Consider the following 21522-nt stretch of genomic DNA (forward strand, 5'->3'; position numbering starts at 1 on the left):
ATTTTTCATATTGCAGTTGCTTTTTAATTATTTTGTATCATTAAAATGAAAAAACTTTTTTAAAAGTTGGCATTGATTTGGGTAAATAATATATGTATGTAGGAATGAAAGTAACTCAGGGTGCAACCCTATCAAGTTTGCCTCCCGCTATGCCCGTAGATGCCTGTGCCATTCTGGGTTGCTGCCAGCAGGGTGGATGGAGCAGTGGAGGAGATATACACCTCTGTCCTTCTAAATTTTTCCACTAGATGGGCACTGCTGGAGTTGTGCTTGGGGGCAGACTCGGAGCTGGCAAGGCTGCAGGATACAGCATATCCTGAACTCTCTTCGTCTCTCCCCTCCTGCCTACTGGTACGCCCCCTGTTTCCTCTCCCCATCCTTGGTCATGACGCTGACCTTGGAAGAGGAGCCACTGTATATCTTTCTGTGGCAGCTGGGTGTGGGGCTGGGGTGAAGATCTGAGTGGGGATTTTCATCTCTAAGGTCATAGCTCTGTCTATAGTCTCAGAGGTGAAAATTCCCAGTATCCTCTGGTCCCTCAACAATGTCTAGGGGCCATAGAACTGTGCCGTTAATGACTAACAGAGCAATCCTAATCCCCAGATCCACCGACTGATGGGGAATAGGACAGGGTAGAAAGGAGCTCCACCAGTGTGGGGCAGGGCCATGTCCACCCCGGAGGCCCCAATTGCAGCTGCAGAAAGCTCCGTGAGTGTAAATCTACCACTGGCAGGAGCAGGATAGGGGCAGCCTTGGATTCACAGGATCCAAGGCCCATATGTTCCCCCATGAGGCCCCAGTATCTGTCTGGCAAAGTTTTTTCCCTCTCATTGAAACCACCAGGAGGGGAAATTTAAAAAAACTGCCAGACACACAAGCTGTCTGCCCATCCTCCATTGTCTGGCCTGGCTAGCGCATGCTGGCAGGGCTTTGGAAGTGGTGAAGGAACGGCCACTTTACACCCCCACCCCACTTAGGATTGCTCTGTTAATACCATTCATGGAGCTATTTAGCAAAATACAGATATGCAACTTTGCCCCTGAATTTGGTTAACAGTAGTTGCTTGTCAGTAAACTCTTATTCTTGACCTAGGATTCTGTATACTTATGTATCTATCTATATACACTGGCATTGTTTTTGTGATAGTTGCCCTCTTATTTTTTTACTTGCCCAAAGCATGGTAAAATATTTCAGTCTACTCTGGGAATTATTCTGAATTGTACTGAAATGTACAATACTGAACCTGGGATTTAATAGATCTTTTACTGTGCAGCTTAGTAATATTCTACATATCTAATCTAATGTAATATGTCATAAAATATGTTGGATTGACAGGCATGACCACCAAAGTCAGCTTTTCTTTCAACATTCTTGACAGTGCAAGTAGCAGCAATGACAACTTTTTTCATCACTTTCAATGCCTTGCAATTTTCCCCGACTCTGAGATAATCTCCAATTCAGTATAGCCTCAAAGCAGCACCAGCTCAAGTGCCATTAACTTAAAAAAAAAAAAAAGGCTTTTCAAGTAACTTTCTTTTCAGCTTCTTCTTGTTGATCATGGAACCTCCTACCCTATAGTGCTAATCAGTCCGCAAAACTAATTCTATTTACTACTCTTGATTCAGTAGTTCTACTTCACAGATTTTGCTGGTATTTTATTAGGCCATAGTTAATGAAAGCCAGGATGTTGTTGGCTCCACTCAATCCCTGTTGGAAAGAGAAAACCGCTTTGTGAGGGTAAGAAACAAAACACAGTTTATGTTTGCAGTATGTCTTTCTTATTGAGAAAGACATTCAGATTTGAAAATGCCTAGGCCATCAAGAATGGCTGTTGAAATATCTGTTGTATCTAATGGCTTTTCATACGTGATGTTTGACTAGAATTTTTGTTTTACTAGGGGCATTATAAATGTAGTATACATTCAGTAGCAACTGAACCCACTCTGGGACAAATTAGGTGTGATCTTAAATAAATGTAAGAATTTAGGATGCCTGATTTTTGTTCATTAAATAGCAGCCATGGGAGAAGGGAGCTTCCAGCTTCCCCTTTAGGGCTAATGGCAGCTCAAGGATCATTTTTCATCAGGAACACTGTGTGGGGAAAAGGATTAAAGCCTCCCTCTCCATGTGTAGCAGTCCCTATCCTGACTGCACCCCCACCAATGCTATTTAAAAGACAAAAATCAAGCATGTTAAATGCTTACATGCATTTAACATCACATCTAGTTATCTTGTACCATCTGTGTTGATTTACCCTTGGATATATTTGCCCCCTGCATTTCCTTCCCAACCCCTTCATTATTCTCCTCTACCATGCTACGTCACTCCAGCTCAGGCTCCTTTCAAAAATTCGATTGTGTTGACCTGCAACCCACTGTGTGTTGGGCACTTAAATATTGGACCTCTGCCTACATCCTGGGGTCCTGTGTCTTAGCCACTCTGCTGCAGGTGCCATTGGTCTGAATTCAGTTATGGGAAGGATGGAGTTTTGTAGGTTTTCAGGTCCTAGATGTGAGTTGTTCCAAACACACCAGTAAGTCCCAGTAGCCCCTGCAGAGGTAGGCCCATGCATATCTTGGATTTATTTATTTATTATACTTTAAAACCACCCAGTAATTGAAGTTCTTTGGGCAGTATACAAATTAAATCCTAAAATGCTTTGACTTGGCTGCTTGTGCTGGTAGTGGTCACATAAGAGTAGTTGAGTTTGTGGATCACACCTTTTGTCTGTAGTTCGGTATGCTTCCCTAGGAAAAAGACCAATATATGTGATGCATTGCCCTTCAAACCACTGTGCATGCCTCAACTTGTTCTTCTAGGGGGTTCTTTGCCAGAGAGTGTACAGGATATCTTAGTGTTATTATATTATGCTCTGTCAGATATCACATACCTCAAGTTTGACTTCTTATTCTGCTACTTGGGAAGGTGTGAAGTGGGTAGGGCTCTTGGGTTCTAGGCAATTAGTATGACAATCCCTTCCAGCTGTCATCATATCCCTGAATTTCAAGCATAGTCTAGCCCCTAAAACTATCCTCACTCTTGTCTGACCATTTATGTTGCTTCATGTAATGACTTACTGTCGAGATTTTCTTCACAACCGTGACAAGAAACCTTAACTTTCAAAAATAATATATATTTTTTGAAAGTTAATAATATATTTGGCATCCCTTAACTAACTTAACATTCTAGCAGCTAGAATGTTAAGTTAGTTAAGGGATGCCAAATATCTAGTTTCACTGTTATCACTTTTTTCCTTATCTGCAAGGCAGCTCTTCCAGAATATGCACTTTGTTCTAGTTAAGAATACCCAGTGTTCTGTTAGGCATGTCTTTTGTGTAGGAATGTTATAATGTTACCTATGTCTTTCAGTTTTCCTTTTTTTAAAATAGTGTCTAACAGGTTGTTTTACTTGTTCATAAGCTGCCTAGCTTTGTTAATAATAGTCTCTCTGTCAATTAGGAAGTAGACAGGTATTTGAACCACAATGATTTCTTAGCTCTAAGAAGGAGGGAAATGCTTTACAAGAAATGGTTTGAGAGTGTTTCAAGACCTCTCCTACAGAAAATACAGGACAAAGTTGACAACCAGTCAAGTGAAGAAATAGAGGAAAGGAAACGAAAACAGCTCTCCCTTTACTTGAACTACTGTAATAAGAAGGTATTGGTAATGAAAAGATGTTTATTAATGGAAGACATTTGGCAAGGCGTTAGCAAAACTATTGGGTTTGTTACCTTTAAGTAAGGTTAGGGCCAGTGTTAGCTCTTTATAGAATTAATAGCTATTTTGGTAGCAAAACATTCACAGACCATGACTTAGAGTGCAAGTCCTATGCATGTTTAAATGGAAAAAAAAATCCTACAACTCCTAAATGGGTGTTAGGCCCTTTTTCTGTCAAAACATGCATGGGATTGCACCTTTCAGCTGTTACAGTTTGTCTATAGAGGTGAATACATACATTTTTGTGTATGTGCATGAGAAAAATGTATTGTTTATTGTGTCAGCTAAGAATGAAATTATTCAGAATTTCATTTGCTCTAATGAGAAAATCATTTTTACCTCAATTGGTAGTGTAACAGGATGTCTAAAATGAGACCTAGGTAACTGAATGGATCAGTGGAGACTGAGGTGGGTTTTTTCCCCCTCTCCGAACAGCTTGGGAGCAGGAGAGGGTACTGTATATGTTGTCAGAATAAATCTGAGGTCTGGTGCCACCATTTTAACAAAATACTTCAGCATTATCTGGGTTTGAATAGACAATTGAGGACTATATTTCCACTTGTTTAACAAATTAAACGCATTTTCCTTCTAAAAGATTGATTTTGTTTTAATTTGTCATGTTGACAAGAACAAGATATGTTTTCAGGAGCATACCTGTGCAATATGGCAGCCAGCTCCTCAGCAGCCAGTTGTCCTCCTCTTCTTATGTTAGCTTTCTTCTGTTGGCAGTGGAAAAGTAGTGGCTGTCAGTAGTTGCTTCTTCCCTGCCCACTGCTACATTCCAAAGCGAGAATGGAACCGATATACCCTTCCTGTAGATGTGTGTGAGGAGAGGAGAGGGAGATGTAGCATGTCTGTCTGTCATTTATATTGTTTCTAATAAAAACATTGCTTCAACATTTATGTATATTTCACCATCTGTTAACGGAACTGCCAAATTTATTTCTGGTTCATCAACTTGGATGAATTAATTTTGTTTCTTCAAAGGACTTTATACACAGAACTGTGAAAATGTAGTCACAAGATAGGCATGAAGGCAACAAGCCATTTGTGAACAATTGGAGGACAAGCCCACATCCTTGTAGGAAATTACATGGGAACATTAATGCAGAGCAAACAATTGGATTATAAGATCTTATTTGCAGCCTCAGTGAAGTCCATGGAACTGGATAAGTGATGGATGAAAGCAGAAGTCTAGTCATACAGCCTTGGACCAGTGAATTGATTGTTGGACTTGGACTATAGAGACTTGGGTTCAAGTTGACCTCATGGGCTCATTGCGCACCTTCAGGCGTATTGCTATTGCACCTCAGCTCCCTATATGTGAAATGGGAATAATAGTAACCTACCTCACAGGGTTGTTGTGAGGGTGAAAAAGTGCTGTAAGTGACTAGTGCTAGTAGGTAGGTACATAGGTAAATGATAGATCTTATATGCTAGGTTGCTTTGGAGTGGACAGTGAATATGTGAAAAGTGGTGTTTGTTTCAGGAATGGGGCAAGAATTTGAAGCGGGGATGCTTAGCTATGAGAACGGCCCTGCTCGACCTTTGTGTGAAGAGAATCAAGGTGGGCTCAGCCCATGACAAGCAGGCCCCCTGTCTCAAATCTGCTTGCACCCGCAAACCTTCTTCTGGGTGCTATACTGTACACCTCCCCAGATGAAATAAAAATTCACCTTGGAGAAGGGGGATAGGGAAGTAGAGATCCGGTAGGCCTTACTTCTTTCAAGCAAGTTACATTGGCAGTGCCACTCACTGCCTGTAGTTCAACTCCATAATCTCTGCCACTGTCATGTCCCCACAGAAGGAGAGACCCACCAGGCCTCTCCTGTCTTCTTCAGAGCTGTCTGGTATCTGTTATTCTATCCCCTTTCCTCAAGATGATTTTTTTTCCTTAGGAGAAAAGGCTGGTAGGCAGTGGAGGGATGGCATAAATCATGCCTTTTGAGCATTTGACAGGAAAACTCAAAGGGCCCGATTGAGTTTTGGGAGGCAAGTACAAGGCTGTTTGTCCATCCCTAGTTTGTTTCTCCACTGGCTGCTAACCATGAACTGTACCACCATAGTGTGCTGCTGAAAAAGTTTCCATGGCATCATAAATGAATTGTTAAAGGATCTCAAAATAGTTTTTGATGTCCATACCAAATTCTGTTTGGAGAACATATATTTCAATACTACCTAATTTGGTTCAATTACAATATGCACATTGTATGATCTATTTAGCTCTGCTATCTCAACTGGGGGAAGTCTTCAAATTTTTATTATTTTGATTTTATTCCAGGTCTATCTGCTGTAAATCAGCATAGCTTTTTTCTAGCTCTGCTACCTTGGAATGACTGGAACTAGTACTATGTAGTAACATTAACTGTGCTTCTTAAAGAGACAGCTTTATTTCCCAACATCCTCGTATTTTCTGAGGCTCATAGTATGTGAGTGTGTGTGTGTATATATTGAGAAAGACAGAGTTTTGTACTTACTTGGCATGTCCTAGTTCACAGGTTCAGTTTCCAACTATCTTATTACTTCCCACTAGTCTTCCACAAAATAAGACTTCTGTCTTCCTTTTGAGGCCTAATTTCTACGTTAGTGTATCCATAATTAATAAAATCCAAATATTTGATAGGTTCCCATTTTTGTGCTATAGCTAATTGGGCAGCTGTTAACAAATTATGAATTAATTTCTTATAGAAGCATTTATAATTATGCAATAGCTTTATAATAACAAGACATCATTCAAAAAGCAAAAATAGGACACTGCTTTCCATGGATTATGTTGATGGTGGGGGGGAGGCGTTCCGTCCCTCCCTCCGGAATCCTGGCCGGGGGGGGAGGCGCTCCGTTCCTCCCCCCGGAATCCTGGCCGGCCGGCTGTGCTCCACAGCAATTCTGCGGAGCTGCCGGCTGGCTCCGCCAGCAGCCGGACATCCGGCCGCTGGCTAGCAGGGGCGCAAATGGCGGCGGCCATAGCCGCCGCCATTTGCGTCCCTGCAGTCAGCCGTGATAAGCTACGTAAATGTTTACGTAGCCTATCACGGTTGATTTAAAAACAAAAACAAAAAATGCGCGTACGCAAATGGCGGCGGCCATGGCCGCCGCCATTTGCGTTCTTTATTTTGGCACGTCTTAGTCTACGTAAACATTTACGTAGACTAAGACGGCGAAAATAAGGGGAACGCAAATAGCGTAGCGTCTGCGCTATTTGCATTCCCCTTATTTTTGCCGTCTTAGTCTACGTAAATGTTTACGTAGACTAAGATGTGCCAAAATAAGGAACGCAAATGGCGGCGGCCATCGCCACTGCCATTTGCATACGCGCGTTGTTGTTGTTTTTTAAGTTAGCTGTGATAGGCTACGTAAAGATTTACGTAGCCTATCACGGTGTTTTTTTTAAATCTAGCCGTGATAGGCTACGTAAATGTTTACGTAGCCTATCACTTTTTTTGTTTTGTTTTGTTTTTTAACCTGGAAATGGTGGTGGCGGCAGCCGGTCGGAAGACTGGCCGCCGCTGCCGCCGCCGCCGCCAGGAAGATCCGCCCAAGGTAAGTCTCATCCCAGGGGGGTGGCGGGCCGTTCCGCCACCAATTTTGGGGGGCTGAATGCGCTGGTATTTGGCCTCCCCGAGATCCGTGGCGGAACTTTCGTACATCCCTACAGAAAATAGGAACTGTCCTTGGTAAACAGAGACAATTGGCGGTAAGTGTGTATCACTTGATATATAATGCCTAGGATTAGATCCGTGTGCAGATCTGTACTCTTTACTCATTTAAGGACACAGCCCATGTATCTTGTCAGTTTTACTTTACTATTTCTTGTAATAAGAATGAATGAAACTTGTACTAGATCAGTCACTTCCTTGCATTAACTGGCACAATTTTAATCTGTACTTTTCTGTTTATGTATGTTTTCTACTTTCCTTGTGTCTTTCCTTCCATTAGGCTTCCTCTGCTCCTGGATCCCCAGTCTCCCTTTGTGTGCTCCTTCCTCCATTTCACCCACTTTATGAGTCCCCTTATCCTTCCTATAGCTCGTGCTTCCCCTCTTTTCTTCCTCCATTTCCATTCTCACTCCTTTCAGTTTCCCCTTCCACATCTCCACCAGTTATCGTTCTCCCCTCAATCTTGCTTCCTCCCTCTGTTCCACCTCATTTCTTTCATTTGCTTCCTCCATTTCCCCCTTACCTCCACTCACCTTCTCTTTTCTTTCATTCACCTTTCTTACAGCTGTCCCCCTCAGAGCAGGCCAGCTCTTCAATTGTTTTGCCAAATTTCCCCCCATCTCCTCTTCCTCTTCCCACTCCATCTTCTGCTCCTCAACCCTCTTTTGTTTCAGCTTCTGAACCACCTCAGCCCTCACAACAGCCTCCAGCTTCTGAACAGGAGCCTTCTCATGACTTCAGTGCTTACCATTCCCATAATCCTTTCTTCCTCCCTATACCTCCACCTATCCAATCCTACAGGAGGTATCAAGCTCGGGAGAAGAATAGTGACAGCATTAAATATCCTTGAAGACAGAAGATGCTTTGGTTTCCTTCAGTGTCATGGCCCATAAACATGGGTCAGCAGTTCTACAGTAGACCAGGTTCAGGTGCTCATCCTTACAATGCTTCTGAAGTGTTCACTGAATGTTGTTGATGACGGGGGGAATGATCTTCTGTGTTCAATGCTACCTGCATTGCAGATACCACAGCCTGAAAGAAAGTTATGGAAGTTATGGACTTTGTATATCAACTGTCTAGCACAATACCTTTGTTCCCCTTCGAGATTGTAAAGGGTGTATATTACATAAGATTGTAAGCTCTTTGGAGCAGGGACGTCCTATATTTGTCCAGTGGGGCTACAATAATGGTAATTGTATATTTGATATAACAGTAATGAAAGCCTAATTGGGGTTTCCAAGCTATTTACTGAAGGTATCCACTTATGTGGGACCCATCTACACTGCAAATATTTGTTTCTAGGTGGTTTCTAATGTAAATGTCATGGGCAACAGAATCCTAGGAATTGTAGTTCAGTCGGTGTTGCCTCTGTGTTGCTGGAGAGCTCTAGCCCCTCTATAGAAGTGCATTTTTCAAGGTGTCTTGATTTGGAATCATGACAGATAAATGGGCTTAAAGCTGATATAAATGTATAGTGTAGACGTGTCCTGTATCTCGCTCTTTGATTAAGAGGTTATCTCCCAAGTTACACATTATGTCAAACACACATTTTTTTAAAAACCGTGCTCAGCCCAGACTGTGTTTTTTTTTTAAACCTACTAAGCAGGGCCCTGATCAGGACTGTGGTGCATAGAATGGGGGGCTTGAACCTTTCCTCCCCATGCTGTTTTCCCTCTGAAAATATCCCCCCAGAGGTTGCTGTTTACTGTAAACAGTGTCTTTGGTAGCAAATGGCAGTGAGAAACTGTATGATGAGGAAAGGCTTAACCGCGCCGCCCCCCGTTTGCTGTAATCCAAATTCAAACTGAGACCCTGCGCAAGCTTCTTTTCCTGAAAAAAATAAAGTGGCCATTGGTGAGCATACTTTCAGAAATGTGTGCTTAATCTCATGTTTACTTTGGTTCTTAAGTGGCCATAAAATCTGTTTTTAATAACCTGAGATCCCTTCTTAAAGGTCATGACTCATATTTTAGGGACTGTTGCCTTAAAACTGCAACCTCGGTAATGCTGAAAAGAAAAAAAAAAGTTGGTATTGTAGCTTGATTATAAAATTGGTTTGTCCAGTAGCTGAAATGACCTAAATGGCAAATTTCATTCTCAGTGCCATGTCTGTGAAGTGGTAAATGCCCCCCTTCAGAGTGCTGTAGAGGTGTGATGATGATGATGATGATGATGATGAAGATAAATGCATTTTACATTAAGAAAATGCTAGATAAATGTTGAGGATTCAAGACTGTTAATATTCATCTAGGATATTTCTTATGTGGTACCTTAAGGTACCAGAAAGGAAATACTAGGTATTGCTATGTTGCAGTCATAGCTTGACTTAGTGATTTTTCTCCTTACACAGGGCAGTGCATTTTTAGAAAGTTACAGTCCTTCATGTTATGATCCTTTCTTCCTGAAGACTTGTGCAGACATTTGGAAGGTAGGGTAGCCAGTGTTCTGTGATTATTCTGACTAGAAGATTGAGCACTGATGATGATTTTATTGGTTACTTAGCATTGTTAGGCAGAGGCTGTGAAGAGTTCAGTTTGGGTTAAAGATCTTTAAAAATTAGATGGAAAACACATTGTGGATTAATTGAGGCTTTAGGGGTTTATCTACTGACAACTGAGGCTTGTTACAAGCACATATATCTGCAGGCTTGGCCTTTCCCTTTTCCATCAGGACTTTCACATTTTCTCTCCTCCACACGTTTCATGCTGTTAGGTGAACTCCGCACAGTATTGTGACTGTGGATATAAAACTCCTTTTCCTAGACTCTAATAGCTTGACTAGAATGGACTTGGAATTGCACAGTCCATGGGGACCATCCTCCAATAGTGGTAATGACAACTACACCGCCAAGAAGATTGTGAATTGTGGAGCAAGAACCGTGGTTGATGGAAACCATGTTAGCATTTTGCACAGTAAAAGCTGGCATTGGTTTTAAGCCATATTCATATCATGTTCATATTAGCTGACAGATTAGAGAATAATCTGGCATCAAACCACATATGCAGTGAGGTATTGTTTATCCACAGCTGCTTTTTCTTATCCTACAATTCTTTGAAACAAAGGTAAACATAAAATGGTCAAATATTTACACCTCCTTGGAGCAGAAGAATACTAAGTGCTCGAAGTCATAGAATCATAGAATAGTGGGGTTGGAAGGGGCCTACAAGGCCATCGAGTCCAACCCCCTGCTCGATGCAGGAATCCAAGTCAGAGCATCCCTGACAGATGGCCGTCCAGCCTCGCCTTGAAGGCCTCCAGTGTGGGAGAGCCCACCACCTCCCCAGGTAATTGGTTCCATTGTCGAAGTGCTTCATATACATTATTTTTGTAATCCTTCATCAGCCTTACAGGCATGCCAGTCTCATTAATCCCATATTATAGACAAAGACTTGAAACTCAGAGGTGGTGGCTTGCCTAAGGCCACCCAGTAAATTAATGGCTGAGCTGAGATTTGAACTGGGGACAGTCCAGCTCATTTTCTTAACTACTAAACTGCATAAGCAATAAACCTTCTCTTCTGGAAGCCTTTCATGGAGGGCTGGGGAACTTTCCTGCCCTTGGGGGCCATATTCCCTTGGGGGATATATGTTGGGGGCTACATGCTAGCAGTGGGCAAGGGTGGAGCAGGTGATGGGTGGGACCAGAACCAAAAGGTGGGCAGAGCCAGGGTCACCTCAGATACTGTCTTTTCTTTGGGTGCATTTGCACTATCACGTAGGGAAAATAAGCCACAGTGGCTTATTTTTCCTCCCTGAGCATGCCAGTCATGAGCTGCCTAATTATCATAATTACTCTCACCAGGCATGAATTGTCATGACATCCAAACCCAACAAGGGTGGCTGGCTGGGGTGGTTTACAGACAGTCCAGCAGCCTTAGAACATTTCATGGGTTTCAGGGTGGTTTGCAAGGGTAATTATGCTAATTAGGCAGCTTGTGACCGGCACACACAGGGCAGAAAAATAAGCCACTGGCTTATTTTCCCTACGTGATCATGTGAACCTGGCCAGTCTCTGTCTGTCTCTCTCTCTTGGGTGTGTGTTTGTTCGGATGATTGCAGGGGAAAAGAAGCCATCATGGCTCCTCCCCCTGCCCCTGTGCACGCCCCCGTCTTTTGCATAATTACCGTGCTGCAGGTTGGCGTGTTGTCCAAACTCAGCGCACGGTATGGAGGGGTGGCTTCATACCCACTCTACAAGCCCTACTGCATGTTGTGGGTTGTAGGGTGGGTACAAAGTCACCCCCATCATGCCGCGTGCTGGGTTTGGACGACACGCCAACCTGCGCTGTACAGTTCATGCCAACATCTATCCATGCATTTTCTCTTTCTCAGTTTGCTCAACATGCTAAGCCATGGTGGGCTGTGAGCCTTTAGTGTCAGCATGGCTTACCATGACATGTGAACCCAGTGTAGATGATTCACTGCGGTTTGTTAACCACACACAAGCCACCCTGAGAACCCATGGCTTATAGTAGGAATCATAGAATCGTAGAGTTGGAAGGGGCCTATAAGACCATCAAGTCCAACCCCCTGCTCAATGCAGGAATCTAAGTCAAAGCATTCCTGACAGGTGGTTGTCCAGCCTTGTCTTGAATGCCTCCAGTGTGGGAGAGCCCACCACTTCCCTAGGTGATTGGTTCCATTGTTGTATTGCTCTAACAGTCAGGAAGATTTTCCTGATGTTCAGCCGGAATCTGGCTTCCTGTCACTTGAGCCCATTCTTCTGTGTCCTGCACTCTGGGATGATCGAGAAGAGATGCTGGCCTTCCTCTCTGTGACAACCTTTCAAGTACTTGAAGAGCGCTATCATATCTCCCCCTCAGTCTTCTCTTCCCAAGGTGAAACATGCCCACTTCTTTCAGTCTCTCCTTATAGGGCTTTGTTTTCAGTCCCTTGATCATCTTCATTGCCCTCCCTTGAACCCTCTCCAGTTTGTCTGCATCCTTCTTAAAGTGTAGTGCCCAGGACTGGACACAGTACTGCAGATGAGGCCTAACCAGTGCTGAGTGGAGGGGAACTAGTACTTCCCAGGATTTGGAAGCTATGCTTCTATGAATGCAGCCCAAAAGAGCATTTGCCTTTTTTGCAGCCACATCACATTGTTGGCTCATGTTCAGCTTGTGATCGACAACAATTCCAAGATCCTTCTTGCTTGTGGTATTGTTGAGTCAAGTATCGCCCATCTTGTAGCTGTGCATTTAGTTTCTTTTTCCTAGGTGCAGAACTTGGCATTTCTCCCTCTCAATTTCATTCTGTTGTTTTCTGCCCAGCACACCAATCAATCAAGATCACTTTGCATTCTCATTCTGCCATGGGCCCAGTTCTCTTTCTGAAATGTTCAAGAGGACTGGGCCCATGGTCGAGCCCTGTGGTACCCCGCTCATTACCTCTTTTAGCTAGTTTGCTAATCAGGATATCATAGTTCTTGAGGGTGGCTTGTTCTCAGGGTGGCTTGTTATGATGTCTGAACCTGGTAGTGTGGCTTGTCACAAGCAGCTGCAGAGCTACTCATCAAGAGCACTAGAAAAGCCTGTGCCACCCTTCAAGATCTCTAGCCTCCCTCCTCCTTGCTCCTCCACCGATGCTGAAATGACACTTTGGACAGACCACAACTTGGTCGCCATCTTTTTTTTCGGCGCTTCGGAAGTACACAGATGGGTTTGTAATTTTTGTAATTTTATTTTTTCCCAGTCTTGAGCAAGTGTGCAGATTTGTCTGTCTGCTATGTGTAGTCTTGCCTTATTAATTTCCTTATATATTACAGCTGTCTGGGAAGTGATGAAATGGAGTAGGTAATATACTAGGAAATTGACAAGGTGAGACTGCATGTAGGTTAATCTGTGCACACTTGCGAAGGAGCAGGGAAAAATAATACTAAGAGTACGAACCCATTTGTGCAATTCAGAAGCACCAAAAAAAAAAAAAAAGTGCATGAAGTAATTGCTTAAAAAAGGAGTACCAAGTGGGAGGCGGGCAATAACTCCCACTTGGCAATGTCATCCTCTTGCTATTGTGCTTTGAACTGACACTTTTCAGTATCCTCCCCACTTTCAACATTTCCCCAAGTCCTGATGAAATCGACAAATGGGAGTTATTGGCTCCCCCCTATTGCAGCCCCCTTTTGGAGCAATTACTGAAGAAGAATGCACTGTTGTTTTTTATTAGTGCTATACATGCTCTTGGGTTGAGACATGGTATTGAAAACAAGGTCTGGGCTAATCTCTGGTGAATTCTCAATAAAATTAAACTCTAGTTTTCCTGCCTGAAATCAACCAGAGCCCCATCTACACAAAGACACTTTCCAACACAATTCCATTTAAAAGTGGATTTTAAAGAAATGGAATTAGCTCCTTCTGCGGCACATGGAGCCAGTAAGGGGTGTATACATTGACAAAAAAGCACTTTCATGGGGCAAATGGCACCTGAAACTGCATTTGTTTGGAGTTGGGTGGGCGGAGTCCTGCGAGTAGAGCAGAACATCATCAACCGTGTAGGTGAGGTGCAGTGAATCAGTGGAGGCTTGCTCCGGGCCCCTCCCTCTGCTCTGGGGCTCAGTGAAGTGCAGGTGACGGCAATGAGTTACCTCTGAGTAGACATGTTTAGCCCACTTGTCTCCTTTTGTACACCCTTTCTCAGCAGGAGTAGGGGTCATTTGGGGGCAATCTTCTTTTAAACTCATTACTCTTCTGTGCATCTATACTGGTGCAGATAAGCAAAAATTTAAAACGACAGGAAAAGGAATTCTCCTGACCCCTTTCTCCGCTCCATACTCAGTACAGTTGAAGACAATGAGTTACTTCTGAGTAGACATGTTTAGCCCACTCCTCTCCTTGTGTCCACTCTTTCATGACAGCAGCTTTCCCTTCTGCCAGTCAGAGCTGCTCCCCATGCCAAAGCCAGCTGAGGTCACACACATTCCCAAACCACACTGAAGCTGCTGCGGTAGGAAAATCCATCACAAAAAAATGGTCAGTGTATCAAATGATATACATGGTTTTAGTACACTTTTTTGTTGGCTACCACTGACCAGGAAGTCAATATAACATTTTTTTTTAACTCCGGTACCATTTCCTGTGGCATACCATTGCTAACAATTGCATGCTCTTAGATACACCATGGTTTAGTAGCATAATCTTCTGCTGTGAGCCAAAGTGGTAGTAGGTGGTGGCTATGAGCCTACTACCATTGCTCTTTGAGGCACACTGTAAAAGCCTGTTGCACTTATGAAGAATCATGAGGTAATGTAATTGCGACATACTGTCTGAGTTGAGGATTGGACTTCATAAGTAACTGGAAACATTACTATTGCAGAGAGCAAACCCTATTAGCTGCCATTGAGCATCAGTGTTAGCTGCTCAGACATATGACCTCTCCCTTGCACAGATTCTGGCTGAACATATGACATATGACCTCTCCCTTGCACACTCCATGCATATAACTTATGGACTCTTAGGGAGCAGAGCCAGAATCTGAGGGGCCATGGGGTATTTTGGATTCCCAGATCCGAGGCTGGAGACAGTGCTTGGACCTCAGAGGGGGAAATCCATGCTCTGACCCCCCTCCCCTTTGCAGCTGGTGCAGAAAGTACTGCGCTGGCTGCTCTCTGAGGCCGGGAACCTGCCCTTGGAGGATGAGGAAAGCGGGCATTTGGGTGGGCAGGAAGGGGAGGCGACTGAATAGGCCAGGATATGAGCCATCTTGGGGCCTCTCCATCCTCTGAAACACCCCAGCTAGACAGGCAAAAAAAGCAGGGTGGGAGGACCTGGAGGTGAAGACAGCCACTACTGTGCCTCCCGCTCTCCACTGGATGATTTGGAGGCTTATGTTAGAGGCAAATTTGGAGGCTTATGTTGGTTGAGGGCAGAAACAATAGGATTGTGCCCTTAACCTAAGGAAATAAAAATGACTGGTTTGATGCTGCGATGGGATTTTGCAGTGCAGAAACATGAACTTAGTTGTGTTTTAATAGGCGTCGGTTCCACCTTTATATGATCCCTTGTTAATGGAGATACAAGGAAGATACCTTGAGGCCGGCATTATCCAGCAGTGTGACACAGGTATTCTGTAGTGCTTACTATTTGCTTTTGTGAAGCATTCTGTATCCCAGACTTAATGGCTGATAATTTGGAAACCCTGGCTAAGGGCCCTTGCATTGCAATCCTCTTCCCCACGCCACCGCAAAGCTTACAAGTTAGCCTGATCAATTCTGAGGGATAAGAAGGGTACAAATATGGCCACCAAGGGTCTTTTCCAAAAGATGGCAAAGTGGTAGTGTTACAGCAAGTTGATGGTACATATCTGGGAGATGGTATATATCTGGGAGGAGTAGATTTGGCCCTTTTACTTCATCTCCGAGATCAGTCACTCCAGAAATGGAAGTGATCTTGTTCTATATGCTTTCAACTTCCCACAGGAAAAATATACTCCTCCAAAGAGTTGAATGAACTCCATAAGGTTGAGCTGCCACGACTTCCTTTGAGTCGGCAGCTTATGAATCCTGTTGAGTGGCTGAAGATTCCATCTGGCTATATGGAAAGTGAAGTTCGCCAAAAGAGCCGGTAAAGTTTGATACGACTTTTTAGAACATGTTGCCCCTATTTCATGTTTCACACAACCAGTGTTGTAACACAACCAATGATTTTTATATAAAACCGTATATGTGTGTACTTTCCTTTCCACTGAAGAAGGTTTTACTGGTGACAGCTAAATATCCTGTGGTCTGAAATAGATTATATGAATCCATACTAATTTGTCTAAAAACAGTGTTAACCAGGAACTGGCTAACAATATGTCCAGTAGTCATTATATTACCTATTTATTGGTAAGTGTAGAAATGACAAGGGGCAGCCCAATATACGTTTCTGCCCCAGAGGATGGACATTAATAGAAAAAAGTTGCAAGATCATTGGAACCATCCTTCCATTTATTTGAGGCTATGGTTGGTTCACAGATGATAGTTCAATTGACATGTCATTCTGCTGTTACTTATCTTAAGCTATAAATTTGCTTTCTCCTTTTCCAGTTGTTTTTTCCCTAGAGAAAAGGGGGATTCCCCTTTTTCATTTAATCCCCCTTTCACAGTTCCTTGTCAAACAATTTCCTTGTCACACACCTCTTCGCTTCCCTAATTTTTCTTGCCCCTTCTCCTTTCAAAGCCCATTCTCATTACACCTCTCTTATTCCCTCCATTTGAACACTCTTTGAGACTTTCCAGTATGTAATCCACCCTTTACATACACACTCAATACAACTGAAGAGGGAGATAATTGGGTCTCTTCTGGTGGTTAGAACTGGGAATTCCAGTTCTTCTCCCTTATATTCCTCCAGTGTCTCCTTTGCCAGAGGTAGACTGAGGCTTTCAGTTGCTTGTACATCTAGGGGAGTTGTTTTTGAAGGTCTGTAAGCAGGGTGGCCCCTTATTTTTCCTTACAGAAGCCTTGTGCCTTTAATAATTGAACGACATGCTGGAATTTGATAAGGTGCAGCATCTATTTACTGCATTTCCATGCCAATCGTTGAAGGACCACATGGGACTATTATGGGCAGTATGTATTCAGTAGCTACACAGCAAGACTCGTTGATAATACCATTGCTCTCCATCTATCCAGCATGTGATTGTAGCCTCTGTTGTTCATGGACTGAAAGGGTTGCCTCTTGCTTTTTTTTAGCAACAAAGGAGGGAATAAAAATGTATAGTTATGGTGTGTCAAGAGGAAGAAGGAAAATGGAAAGTCCTCTCCTTCTGCTCTTGCCATTTTATCCAGGTGTTTACTGTAGGTTTGGGGACAGGGCTCACCAACTTGACCTCAAATAAGATCTCCAGAGAAGGATCTCTGCAAATGTTTGTAAGTGAATAAGCTAGTAATAATCTGTTTAATGAAATCTAGGTATGCCAGAAGAAAAAAAAGTAGATGTAAAACTATCTATGCAGGGGTAGTGTTCTTTTAGAAGAACTTTATCAGTGATAAGATGAAAATGATTTCTCTGAGGTAAGACGGTCTTCGGTGGGATATAGAAAAAATTGCATTCCTGAACTGGTGTCTCTTTAGTACAGCACAAATTCATACTCTGGAGGAGCCTAGGCCCCAAAATGATAGCCATTCCTCTAATAAGAGACTCCGGTGGCAGCACTGCATATTTCTTTAGACTTCCACCAAAATGTTATTGAGTCATAGAATCATAGAATAGTAGGGTTGGAAGGGGCCTACAAGGTCATCGAGTCCAACCCCCTGCTCAATGCAGGAATCAAAGTCAGAGCATCCCTGACAGATGGCTGTCCAGCCTCGTCTTGAACGCCTCCAGTGTGGGAGAGCCCACCACCTCCCCAGGTAATTGGTTCCATTGTCGTATTGCTCTTACAGTCAGGACATTTTTCCTGATGTTCAGCCAGAATCTGGCTTCCTGTAACTTGAGCCCATTCTTCCGTGTCCTACACTCGGATGATCGAGAAGAGATGCTGGCCTTCCTCTCTGTGACAGCCTTTCAAGTACTTGAAGAGCGCTATCATATCTCCCCTCAGTCTTCTCTTTTCAAGGCTAAACACGCCCAGTTCTTTCAGTCTCTCTTCATAGGGCTTTGTTTCCAGTCCCCTGATCATCTTTGTTGCCCTCCTCTGAACCCTCTCCAGTTTGTCTGCATCCTTCTTAAAGTGTAGTGCCCAGAACTGGACACAGTACTCCAGATGAGGCCTAACCAGTGCTGAGTAGAGGGGAACTAGTACTTCCCGGGATTTGGAAGCTATTCTTCTATTAATGCAGCCCAAAAGAGCATTTGCCTTTTTTGCAGCCACATCACATTGTTGGCTCATATTCAGCTTGTGATCGACAACAATTCCAAGATCCTTCTCACTTGTCGTGTTGCTGAGCCACGTATCCCTCATCTTGTAACTATGCATTTGGTTTCTTTTTCCGAGGTGCAGAACTTGGCATTTGTCCCTATTAAATGCCATTCTGTTGTTTTCTGCCCAGTGCTCCAGTCTATCCAGATCACTTTGAATTCTGTTTCTCTCTTCCAGGGTATTAGCTATCCCACCCAATTTTGTGTCATCTGCAGATTTGATCAGCATTCCCTGCACCTCCTCCTCCAACTCATCAATAAAAATGCTGAAGAGCACTGGGCCCAGGACTGAGCCCTGCAGTACCCCACTCGTTACCCCTCCCCAGGTTGAGAAGGTCCCATTGATAAGCACTCTTTGAGTCCGATCCTGTAGCCAACTGTGGATCCACCAGATCGTTGTTTCATCTACCCCACTTCGAGCTAGTTTGCTCATCAGGATATCATGGGGCACTTTGTCGAAAGCTTTGCTGAAGTCGAGGTATATGATGTCTACAGCATTCCCACGGTCCACAAGGGAGGTGACTTGATCAAAAAATGAGATCAGATTTGTTATTGAGGTTATAGCCTTCTGACCAAAGGGTCCAGAGCTGTCTGAATTGTTGGATGGCTATGTTGGAGTTTCTGATGTTTTTCTGATCTTCAACCAGTTTGCTGAGAAAGCTCTGAAAATCCTTTAAAACAAAAAGAGAATTCTCGCTTCTGATGAGTAATCATTACATTGCTATCTATGTAAGTCTTTTGTGTTCAGAACATACCAAAGATAGTTAAGAAAAACACACATAATTACACATATATAACATTAAAAACCACTTCCTTTTAAATTTATTCAAACTTTTGATATAGGAATGCCCACTTTGTAAGTCACTTTAGTATAAAAATAATTATATATTGTTTGAAAATTAACAGAGTCATTTGAAAAGATAAGTTGCTGACCTGTGACAGGCTGAAATTAAGTAAGGTGTAGCTTCCTATTACTGCATTCTGTGCTCGTTAACTCAGGACTAGATGAGGCTATTAAGAACATTTATGCATTTAGTAGTTACACAGTAAGATCAGTTGATTGTTGGATTGGTCTAGACCTCTGACAGGTGAATGTATACAGTACATCCATCCAGCATTTGATGCCTATCTTACTGCGTGTCTGCAACAACTTTGTTGAATATGTATTGCATAAAACAGGGCCTTGGGTCAGCCTGGGTTAGGGCATTCCAAGACAGATTTTTTTTCTTTTTTCCCTGGAATAGAAACTCCTGCTATTTGTGGAATGAAAGAGTGGCCTCTTGCTTTTTTCCCAGCAGCAAATGAGTTAATTAAAAAAAAGAAAAGAAAAAAATCATTGTGTCCAGGGAAAGGAAGACAATCAGTCTGAAATGGGAAATCCCCCCTCCTGCCTTTGATGCAGGTGTTTTAGAATACTGTGGATTTTGGGAAGCAATCATCCAATTGTCTTTAAACAAGATACTCAAGGGAGAATCTGTACTAATGTTTGTAAATGAATACACTAGTAAAAGTCTAACAAAACCCAGAGTTGTCCAAAGAGGAAAAGGTCGTGTGAAACTGTATAGAGAGGGGAGCAGAATTTATCAAATATAAGGTGAAGTTTTCTTCTCTGAGGACTAGGGTAGTTAGTCCTTAGTGGGATATGGAAAAGACTGTATTCCTGAATTGGTGTCTCTTACATACAGCACAGATATACAGGATGGCGGGACGGCATTTTGATCAATATTGAACAAATTCTTTTGACATTGGCAATCTTTAGGCTATTGGATGAGAAACAAGGGACTGCTGGTAAGGTGGAATCTGTCTCTGAAGAATTGGACCAGGTCATAGAAGCAGATATTTAGACCAAAGCAGGTCAATAAGGAAGAGCTCTGCCTGCTGTTTCAGGTCTATATGGTTTTTGTCAATAGAGGAAGAAATACAGTAGCCCTTGCACGTTCCCTTGTTGAGGTATGGTATGGCACCTGTTGCAATGACTATTATTGGCAGTATCCTTCATATAATATATACTTGGTATGATTTTGGAACTCTGATGCTAAATATGGAGTTGGAAGGTCTTGACTTGAAACACCATTGTACCTGTTGTTTGGCCTGGGCAGTATGATCTGCCTGTCTTCAGTTTCCAATGATCAGAACTTGGGATTCTCAGAGGGTTTTTTTACAACGTGACTCTGGATGAGAAATGCATTGGTGAGTGAGCTCTTGGGAAAATAATCTGTTCATCCGCAGTCCATATTAAAAGGGGCATTACATGAGCAAGATTTCATCAGAATAAGGTATACAGATACGTTTATTTATTTAGATATTCTTGGACTGCATATCAGGGTCAAATCAGCCCCCTAACAGTAGTTGACAACAAAAAGTCATCATCAAACATCAACAAAATTTAAAAGTATTACAGCTTAAAAAGTATGTTCTTCTTCACTGAGCTACCAGTACATTTCATGTAGTTGATGGTGGAAGCTTATGCTATAGTAAATCTGTAAGTCTTTAAGATACCCCAAGACAATTTGTTTCAGTATAATGAGGAATTTGATGAAGACCTAGGGAAGACCTCAATACTTGAAGGAAATCTGTGATGCTTCCTGATTGAAATACAGAGTGGTGCCTTTGTGAAAGAGACTAATTGTGCAATCCTATAATGTCTACTCAGAAGTAAGTCCCATTGCATTCAGTAGAGCTTACTCCCAGGTTAGTGGGTGTAGGATTGCAGCATTAGCCAAGGAAGTCTTCTGAGAGGAGAATGGTAATAATAGAACTGAGTTTCTTTAGGAAAGCTGCATTTCTCCCATGGAGGCAGGAAGGCATTTATCTGTATTTTGTTTTATTTTTAATGTGTTTATGACATTTACATCCTTTTTTCCTCCTTAAAGAACCCAAAGTGGCATACGTAATCCTCCTCCTCTTCATTTTATCCTCACAACAACCTTGTGAGTTGCTGTAGGAAGAAAGCCAGACTATGAAGCACATGGTCTTCGATGTCTATATACTAATGCCCAGAGTATGGGAAACGAACAGAACGAACTTGAACTCTTAATACAGGAGGGAAATTATGACTTGATAGCTATAACTGAGACTTGGTGGGATGACTCTCATGACTGGAATACAGCAATTGAAGGATATAACTTGTTCAAAAAGAACAGGAGGAACAGAAGGGGTTGCACTGTATGTGAAAAATACATATCTCTGCACAGAAATACAGGAGGATGAGCTTGGTAGCCCCATCAAGAGCAACTGGATTAAAATAAATGGAGCAAAGAATAAAAGGAACCTGGTGGTCGGAGTCTACTACCGGCCACCCAGCCAAGGAGAAG

The 21522-nt window shown here is 42.7% G+C and overlaps 1 protein-coding gene and 1 long non-coding RNA gene across 4 annotated transcripts in view; one reads left to right on the forward strand and one right to left on the reverse strand.

The window, feature by feature from the left end:
* The window catches only part of LOC146358845 (protein FAM228B-like), a 78785-nt gene that overhangs the window by 46841 nt on the left and 10422 nt on the right, over positions 1 to 21522 (forward strand). For all 3 annotated transcript variants that reach the window (XR_014786021.1, XM_084821980.1, XM_084821994.1), the window contains 5 exons: positions 1663 to 1737; positions 3460 to 3657; positions 9724 to 9801; positions 15342 to 15429; positions 15786 to 15930. Coding sequence is in view for 2 of the 3 variants with exons in the window: in XM_084821980.1 (XP_084678106.1) it covers positions 1663 to 1737; positions 3460 to 3657; positions 9724 to 9801; positions 15342 to 15429; positions 15786 to 15930 (584 nt within the window). In the remaining variant the exon portion in view is untranslated. The remainder of the gene's footprint in view (positions 1 to 1662; positions 1738 to 3459; positions 3658 to 9723; positions 9802 to 15341; positions 15430 to 15785; positions 15931 to 21522) is intronic.
* Positions 1364 to 8405, reverse strand: LOC146358846 (uncharacterized). The gene is made up of 3 exons (XR_014786033.1): positions 8122 to 8405; positions 4372 to 4529; positions 1364 to 1707 (listed from the first exon to the last, which is right to left on the reverse strand). It is a non-coding gene; the product is annotated as an uncharacterized LOC146358846 (long non-coding RNA).

The sequence above is a fragment of the Heloderma suspectum genome, chromosome 1, assembly GCF_057233095.1.
Source record: "Heloderma suspectum isolate Gila_16-S chromosome 1, 16-S_ref, whole genome shotgun sequence".
In the NCBI taxonomy this organism is placed as follows: Eukaryota; Metazoa; Chordata; class Lepidosauria; order Squamata; family Helodermatidae; genus Heloderma; species Heloderma suspectum.